This window comes from Leguminivora glycinivorella, chromosome 1 (assembly GCF_023078275.1).
Source record: "Leguminivora glycinivorella isolate SPB_JAAS2020 chromosome 1, LegGlyc_1.1, whole genome shotgun sequence".
Taxonomy (NCBI): Eukaryota; Metazoa; Arthropoda; class Insecta; order Lepidoptera; family Tortricidae; genus Leguminivora; species Leguminivora glycinivorella.
The window spans coordinates 17443354-17452360 of NC_062971.1; the positions used below are offsets into that span (position 1 = coordinate 17443354).

General features: G+C 48.4%; 1 protein-coding gene across 1 annotated transcript in view; it reads left to right on the forward strand.

Moving 5' to 3' along the window:
• Positions 1-8426, forward strand: part of LOC125229479 (DNA-directed RNA polymerase II subunit RPB1-like) — an 80404-nt gene extending 71978 nt beyond the window's left edge. The window contains exons 3-4 of the mRNA XM_048134330.1: positions 176-337; positions 6227-8426. Coding sequence (XP_047990287.1) covers positions 176-337; positions 6227-7501 — 1437 coding nt within the window. The 3' untranslated portion in view covers positions 7502-8426. The remainder of the gene's footprint in view (positions 1-175; positions 338-6226) is intronic.
• The last annotated feature ends 581 nt before the right edge of the window (positions 8427-9007 follow it).

Here is a 9007-nt window from a genome sequence, read left to right on the forward strand (position 1 = left end):
AAGTGTAAAAATATGGGTGCGTACAACTTATCAAAAATATGTCCCATAGCACTTTATGTCGGCGGAATAAGGTCTCGGTACATATTTTTGAGCGGATAAAATCGATACGTATTTTTGCACTTGACTGTACTCACGAGTAACATATCATGAATAACCATGAATTATATAATTCCAGGTGGTCCTAGTATCGGCGGACGAGTACGACGCGCTATATCGCGCAGATGACCGGCTCGACGAATATGAGCCGCGTGGGGCACCGCGCGGGCCGGCGCGCCTCAAGACCCAGCCGCAGGAGCCCAAGCAGCCGCCTGTGCAGACCATCAGGAACTACAACAAGGTAAATGACCCCTGAAGCCATATGTACAGATGATATTATGTATGGTCTTGGTATCCAAGACCTTCAGGAACTACAAGTTTAGATTTTTTTATGATTGTAAAATATTGACGCAAAAAACCGATTTTATGTTTAAATGCTCCTTACTCTTAGTGTGTTTTCATATTATCCGATCCGATATCGGATGTCGGACCGATATTCCATACATTACGGGCGCCATTTGGATTTGTTCCATTGAAATCCTTCCGACATTCGATATCGGATCGGATAATGTGAAAACGGTCTTACGTGAATTCATTGTTATTTCCTTTATTTATTTTGCTTCTTAGGTTAAGTTTTTTATAATATGAATATAAAAGTAAAATACAAAAACACATACAAAACAATATAAAAAACATATAAACACATTATAAAAAACCTAACCTAGGGTGCCGCCAGCAGCGGGGCAGGGCCCAAGCTGCCGGTGGTTAGGGCTGCAGAGAGAGGAACCGTCGGACTATCCGCGCCGTGTCCAAGATCACCGCCTTCTGCATCTGGCCCTTGATCCAGCCACCTAGCGAGAGTCTCTTAAGATGTTGATCGAGACTCTTCGCTATGAGACCGTTCGCTGAAACGACTATCGGAACAATGATCGTTGAATCAACATCCCACATGGCGGTTATCTCGTGAGCCAAGTCTAGGTACTTACTGGACTTGTCCTTCTCGGCTTTCACGAGATTCTCATCATGGGGGATGGTGATGTCAACGAGCACGGCCCGGCGTTGCGGTCGATCTATTATCACAATGTCAGGCTTATTGGCTACAATAGTCCTGTCAGTGATAATAGATCGATCCCAATAGAGCGTGGCACGACCATTTTCAAGAACTGGCGCAGGCAAGTACTTGTAGTACGGTACTTCGCGGTCCACAAGGCCGTATTGAAGAGCAAGTTGCTGGTGAATAATCCTGGCTACGAGATTATGTCTGTGCAGGTACTCGCCGTTAGCAAGATGAGAACAACCGGAAATGATATGCCTGAGTGACTCTCCGGGACGGCGGCATGCCCGACAAATGTCGACCGTACCGTCCTTCAGGATATATTTCCGGTAGTTGTTCGTCATCATAACTTCGTCCGCAATTGCACAGGCAAAACCCTCGGTTTCTCCGAAGAGGTCCCCGAATCGTAACCAGTTCACCGATGCGAGCAGGTCTATATCGGGTCCCGTGAGGGCCTTGTAGAACCGCCCGTGTAGCTGCTTGCTCTCCCATACCGCCTTGCGGTCCGCAGTACTTAGTACCACAGGTTTGCGCCAGTTCTCTTTCGCCAAGGAGAGCGGCGTGAGGTTTCCGTCAACTGCCACCACATCACGATGCATCCCACACTCGTTGTTAAGGAAGTAATTCCTGAGATTGTACACCTCACGGTTGTGGAGATCTTTGGCGTTTAGGAAGCCTCGACCTCCGCACTTCCGTGGGATGTACAATCTCATAACAGACGAGCGCGGGTGTAACATACGATGTGTGGTAAGCAGTGAACGGACCCTCCGATCCAGGGCGTCCAGCTCAGTCTGGGTCCACCGTAGTATGCCAAAGGAGTATGTGAGTAGAGGCATTACCCAGGCGTTAAAGGCGCGCACTTTGTTGCCTCCTGACAAAAGACTGTTAAGGACTTTTGTGAGCCGACTGAAAAAGCGCTCCTTCACCGACCGTCTAATGCCAACATCCTCAATACCCAACGACTGTGACATACCAAGGTACTTATAGGTTTCTGATTCAGAGATAGATCTGAACGACATCGTCTCAGAAAGTTGTAAATTTTCTGAATTTACAACCTCCCCCCGCTGTACATGCATAACCGCACACTTATCGACACCAAACTCCATTCTGATGGCGGTACTGAAAACTTCTGTGGTTTTCAATAGCACCATCAGGTCTTGGGCGTTCGGTGCAAATAGTTTGAGATCGTCCATGTACAGAAGGTGAGAGATGACTTCACCCTCTCTCCGAAGCCGGCAACCTAGCCCAGAATCCTTCAGCAGCGTGCTGAGGGGATTCAGAGCTAGGCAGAACCATAATGGACTCAAACTGTCACCCTGGAATATTCCTCGCTCAATCCTTATGAAGTCCTGCGGGCCAGGGGGTCATCCCTGCCTCCTGGTTGACGAAGGACTGTGGTCCACTGCCTCATACATGCAGCCAGGAAGGATATTAAAGCTGCATCAAGTTTATACAGCTCCAATACCCTTCTCAGCCATGAATGAGGCACCGAATCATAGGCCTTCTTATAGTCAATCCAAGCGGCCGAGATGGCTCCCCTGTTCCGCCGAACTTGTTGGCAGATGGTCATGTCTATGAGGAGGAGCTCTTTAGTACCACGGGACCCAACCCTACATCCATTTTGAGCGGGAGCCAGAATGTTGTTAGCGACAATATGCGCGTTAATTTTTGCTCTCAAAATGGATGTAAGGAGCTTGTAAAGTGTAGGCAAGCACGTAATGGGTCTGTAGTTTTTTGCTTCCGTGGTACTACCGGACTTATAGAGCAGGAAAGTAACACCAGTTGTTAGGGAAGGTGGGAGAGAACCAAGATCGAGGGCTTGTTGAAATTGCGTTGCCAAACGCGAGTGCGAGCATCGAAACCATTTTAGCCAGAAGTTGTGCAATCCGTCCGGTCCAGGACTTTTCCAGTTCTGGGCCGTACGGGTAGCACAACTTACGTCGTCGGGGCTGATGGTGATAGCCCCCATAGGCTCGATGTTCTCGCACTCACGTTCGATAACGGCCATCCACTCGCCCTCCGTGTGCTCAACGGGCACCGAGCAGATGCTACGCCAGAAATCAGACATGGCAGTAGCATCCGGTAGCCGCACGTCGGACACACGAGGGTCGGTTTCCTCCCACCTTCGGTATACTTTCCTTTGGTCGCTTTGAAAAAGACGATTCTGCTGGAATCGGTCCACACGCTTTCTGTAGCGGCGAATACGGCTTGCCCATGCATAGACTTTCTGCTTCAGGAAGTCGATGCGCTCTGTGACATTGGCCAAATAGTCGCGGGGCCTGATGCCCGTCCCCGCGAACGCCTGGTTCACAAAGCGCATTACTCGGGGGCGATTATTACCCCCTCTGAAGCAGATCAGCTTTGCAATGAGAGTCCTAAACGAGTTGATACGACGCTCGATCCGTACTTGCCATGCAGGGACACCTCCGGCAGTTGCACGGTCAGCGTCCGGAAACTTGACTCGAGCAACACGGCACGCCGCGATGGCCCCGCAGTACATGATCGAGTGTGTATCATCTAGATCTTTACTAGTCCGCATATATGGATCTAGTAAAGCATTTAAGGCTCCTATTAGCGCTAGATTGCGTCTATTCATGGGCAGACGTGGTAATCGTGGCCTAGGGTTGTTTGTGGAGCGATACTGCGTAATCGCCTCTTCCAAAGACCTCCTCAGTTGCTCATTGGCAGGCTCACTCTCGCTCTGACTCGCGAAGTCCCCGCCGTCGTTACCGGAATCAACCCGCGGCGCCTCCGGTGCCAGGTCGGGTTCGGGCACCGGGTCCGGCGACATGGCGGGCAAATCCCGCCCCGAGGCGGGGTCCGCGCGAGTAGCGAGAGCCTCCTGGCGAAGCCGATCAAGTGTGGCGTCATCCAACCGCTTTGACCGCTGAATGACACGCACCTGATCCGACAGTCGCTGCTCCGATACGGTGGTGGTGGGTTCAAGCGTCTGAAACAGAAGCAGCATTCTTGAACGATACGCGGACAGCCTAGTTCCCCCCTCTGTAGCCCCATAGTACGCTCGCATGACATTCTCGTTCATCAACTGAGACCATCTCATGCGGCGCACTACACCACCGGCAGCGGGAGCCGTGGGCGGGGCAGGATGTCCCGCAGGCTCCAAGCGTGCCGGCAGCGGTGGCCGCCCTCGTCGCGCTGGTGGTCGTGGCGGCGGCGGCGGCGGCCCGCTCTCGTCGCTCGACTCGCTGGTGTCGGCCGCGGTAGCGAACTCGTCGCTCGACGGCGGTTGCGAGGAGACGGACGAGGCGGGCGAGGGTGGTGGGCGTGCGCTTTGTAGAACCGCTGATTGTCCGCGTGTTTTGCTTCTTGTGATCATTCCGTGATATTTGTCTTGTCGTACATGTCGATAATTTTTATGAAATATACCCAATACAAGTTTGGTCACATGTAGAACTGACTTGGGTTCTGGTTTCCATAAAAAGTAACTCAAAAATCAACATGTAAATACAAAATATCCAAAAAAAATTAAGAGAGATTAGCAAAACATGTTTGTAGTTGACAGCGTCATTTTTTTTTTTTTTTTTCATTGTTATTATTATTATTTGTTTGTCTTTTCCATATCTCGGGACCATGGGGTCCCGGACCTTTGGGAGGCATGCGTGGGGCCAAAGCCAACATCACAGAGGCCCTTTTAGACATTTTAATCTAAAGGCAAGGGATACACGTGGCGGATACCATCCCCGAGCGCACAATATGATACAACCGGAGATGGTCCCCGCCAGGTGCAAAGACTAATGCAGTGCAGCACTTTTGTGCTGCGATGGGAGCTAAGGTCATGGGTTATTGTTTTGAAAGTTGGATGAACTGGTTAAAGGGCTATGGGAGGAGACTATCGGACACCTGCCGTGATAATTAGTCTCACAATTGTAAAAGGCAGGCGGTGACTCGCCAACTCATTGAGTGGGCCCTGCACGGCCACACGCACGGTGCGACAACAGAGCAACACTTGAGAGTGGCTAAAAGGTTGTCGAGAGGTGAGTCTGCGGTAGCTTGGTTCCTGGTGTTCCATTCAGCAGGCCGCCGGCGTTATGACATTTTACACTTCCAACCTGGAGCATAGGTCCCGCTCTTGCGAATCCACTCTGGCCGGCCGGTTAAGGCAAGCGCAGAGGCGAGGGCTAGATGGAAGTGCCCTCTGGAATAGGGGTCCGCGGTGTCGCCACTCACCGTCAGCTTGCCACAAGCTGCCCCCGCGGGCTTATTATTATTATTATTGAGAGCCTGTCATGTCCCACTGCTGGGCAAAGGCCTCCCCCCGCTTCTTCCACTCTTCCCTGTGTTGAGCAGCCCTCGGCCATTCTTCCAAAAAGGAGTCTAGCTCGTTCCGCCATCGCATACGTGGTCTGCCGGGTCCCCGTTTTGGCCTGGGCTGCCACTCTGTGGTAATCTTGGCCCATAGCTCATTCGGCATTCGGCAGACATGACCAGCCCAGTCCCACTTCAGCTTAGCCGCTTTCCGAGCTACGTCGACTATTTTTGTTTTGGAGCGCAGCGTGGTGTTCCGGATACGATCCGTTAGCTTTACACCTAATATGCTGCGCTCCATTGCTCGCTGATAAACCCCGAGTTTGGACCTCTGACTCACCGTCAAAGACCAAGTTTGGGCACCGTAGGTGAGAATTGGAAGTATGCACATGTCCATGAGTCTCCTGGACAGTGGGAGGTCACCTTCATGAGATGTTTCATTGACCAATAGCTTCTCCAGGCGTTTTCAGTTTGCCTTTCGACTTCCTTCTCTTGTCGCGCCTGGAAGGAAACTAGTTGGCCCAAATAAATGTACTCCTGGACATATGCAATTGATTCTCCGTTTATCTCAATCCTAGATGCGGTGCTGTTATTGGTCATTAACTTGGTCTTCGACATGTTCATCTGAAGTCCAACCTCGAGGCTTGAGTCGCTGAGGTCTTGAAGCATTGATCGTAGCTCGGAAGCAGTTGAGGAGAAAAGGACAATGTCGTCGGCAAATCGAAGATTAGTTAGTCTTCTATTTCCGACGACAAGGCCCCTATCTCCCCAGTTTGGCCTAAGCTTCTGGAAGACGTGTTCTAGTGTGCTAGTGTACTGTCAATTTAATATTAATTTTTATTGTTTTCTTGGCATTTTTCGAACTTACAGGTAAACGATGACGGCAGCTTCACCTTCGGTTACGAAGCCGCCGATGGTTCCTTCAAGGATGGTTCCTTCAAGACTCGCGGCACAGACTGCGTCGTCCGCGGCAAGTATGGCTACGTGGACCCCGACGGCAACAAACGAGAGTTTACCTACGTCTCCGGCAACCCCTGCGATCCCAACAAGCCCAACGAGGAAGAGGAACCCGAGGCACCCGCCCCAGACTCCGCAGAACGCGATGATGGTGTGCCCAACTACCCGACCAGGCCCGCCCACCGACCGACCACTCCTCGACCCACTACGACCTACTTCCAGAACGATTTCAGAGACGCTGACGAGGATGAGGCTGAAGAGGAACCCCTTCAACACATCAGGCAGAGAGTTGTCCAACGCCCGACCCCGAGAAGGCCCGCGTATCAGTCTCAGCAAATCGCTATTACTCCAAGACCGGTGCCAGTAACCACTGCGCGTGCGCTGCCCCCTGCGACGACATTCCGACCTCAGTTGGTTCAAGTAACCGCTAAACCCCAGTACAGCCCTGAACCTGAATATTCACCGTCTCCGATCCCTAACTATTCGGCTTCACCTGCCCCCGCCGCTTACTCGCCTTCTCCAGCTCCTGCTGTGATCACCACGGCTAGACCGAGTCCCGGACAAATCGACTTTGCTGCTGAATTTGCCAAGTTCCATCGTGAGAACCAAATCCAATCCACAACTTCGACTGCCACTAACGGCCCGTCGAAGGCTGCTGTCGCTCAAGCTCCTAGCGGCAACCCTCTGTACTCTACCGAACTGGTATATGACCCTTCAAGTGGAAGCTACAACACTCAGCTGTTCCAGTCCCTGCCTCAGACTAAGGGAGGAGAGTTGAATCTCAACCAGCGCCTTCAACCTTACGTAGCTCAACCTCAACTCCAGCAGCAGAGACCATTCATTCCTTCACCTCAACTGCCGTCTATACCGTCTTCACCCGCTTCGAACGTACCATTGTTCCGTCACCAAATCCAGCACCAGAACCCTCAAGAGATCTACCAGAGGCAACAAAATGAGGCTCAATTCCAGAACTCGCAACAATTATTCGCTCAGCAACAGCAGCTGCAACAAACTCAGTTACAAAGAGATAGAGCTGCAGCGAGGGCTCAGGCGCAGAGGTTCGCGCAAGGACCGCAAGCGCAGAGGGCCGCGGCTGGTCCTCAGTACTACTACGTCGCGCCCCGCGGTGAATCTGCTTCTTCAGGACAGATTGACGCTTTCCTCAGAGGGCATGGTATCCAGTTCTAGTTTCTCTATTAGTAGAATATCTTTGAGCTAGGTAAATAAAACTATCGACCAATTTTGGCCTAAGTTTATATTAGGACCATCCAATCCATTATCAACGTCATCCATAAACGATTTTATGACGAATATAATCTCCATTAGTAAGTACGTGTATACAAGCAGCACCGGTCTCAAGATATTTGTAGTCATTAGGTTGGTTACACTTAATATACATGTTCTTTATTTCGTTATTTTAACTGTGTTGACGGATGGATAACCTCTAAGCTGATGACTGATATTTTAATCTTTCATATTACCGTAAATAACGCTCCAAAGGCCATATCCGATTGAATTAAGTGCTAACAGTAAAAAACAACACTTACAATTCCACATAACTGTAAATGACTAGTCCAGTTACTTAATATTTTGTCTCAAACTCTTAATAAATTCTATACTTATTCTTTAAATATTTATCCGTGAAGAAGATATCAAACCTAAAACCCTCATCTTGAAAGTTTATATGCATTCTACTGTTGATAATTAAACCTACTGTCTTCGTTCGATCAAAATGATCGATTGTAAAATAATCTTGCAACATTTAAAATAATTGTGGGATTTTTTTGCTGTCAGTACTTAGGTTCGGGAAAATTTTAATGTTTGAGTACAACTAATTGGTCGATACGATCGAAGTATGTTATGACAATGGAGTCTGTCAAATACACTAATACAAATACATTGCATATAAATATGAATCTGAAATTTTTCGCCAGACATCGGACTTTTAGATCCGATTTGATATCACCATGACAGATAAGAGAATAACGTAATAGTTAACATTTTTCACCACACCAACACGAACAAAATACTGACTATAAAACAAAATCAAATCTATCAATTTATTCAATATTTATAATTCAAAATCATCATTTATAGGTAATTTCTACCAGCCAGCTCAAGATATCAAGTTAAAATTTGTATGAAATTACTTTGCACTCTTGTGGATAAAATGCAATTTTGCTATCTGTTTTCGAATAGCAAAGTAAGCTTTATCAGTTGGTGTGGTGAAAACATATATATAGCCTTCAAATGGGGGTGTAATTTGACAGACTGAAGATACGTGGCGTGGCCGCACTGTACATATGTGACGCTGTGTCTAATCAGTACCTAATCGTAAATATGTAGTCATAAGTATAAACAGATAAACTTCGCGCGTTAAGTCGACGACGCGCGGATTTATGTAAAAACTTTAGAAATATTTTTTGTAATTTTTGTTTTAATATTAAATTATATTTTTTACAATTGATTTGTTTGTTTTCCAATGACCTAGCGAAACAAAGTAATTAAAGATCCCAAAGGCTCTGGTCTCTGAAAATCCATAGTTGGAATACTTGGTATAAAAAGTTCGGTAAATACTTAGCGTGGAAATTCAAATTGGCAAGATATAAAAGTTATGAAATAGTTATGTACCACGCTTGCTACGGTAGCCACTACGCATTTGCCCACTGCCGGCACCGGATTACAAAATTAAAA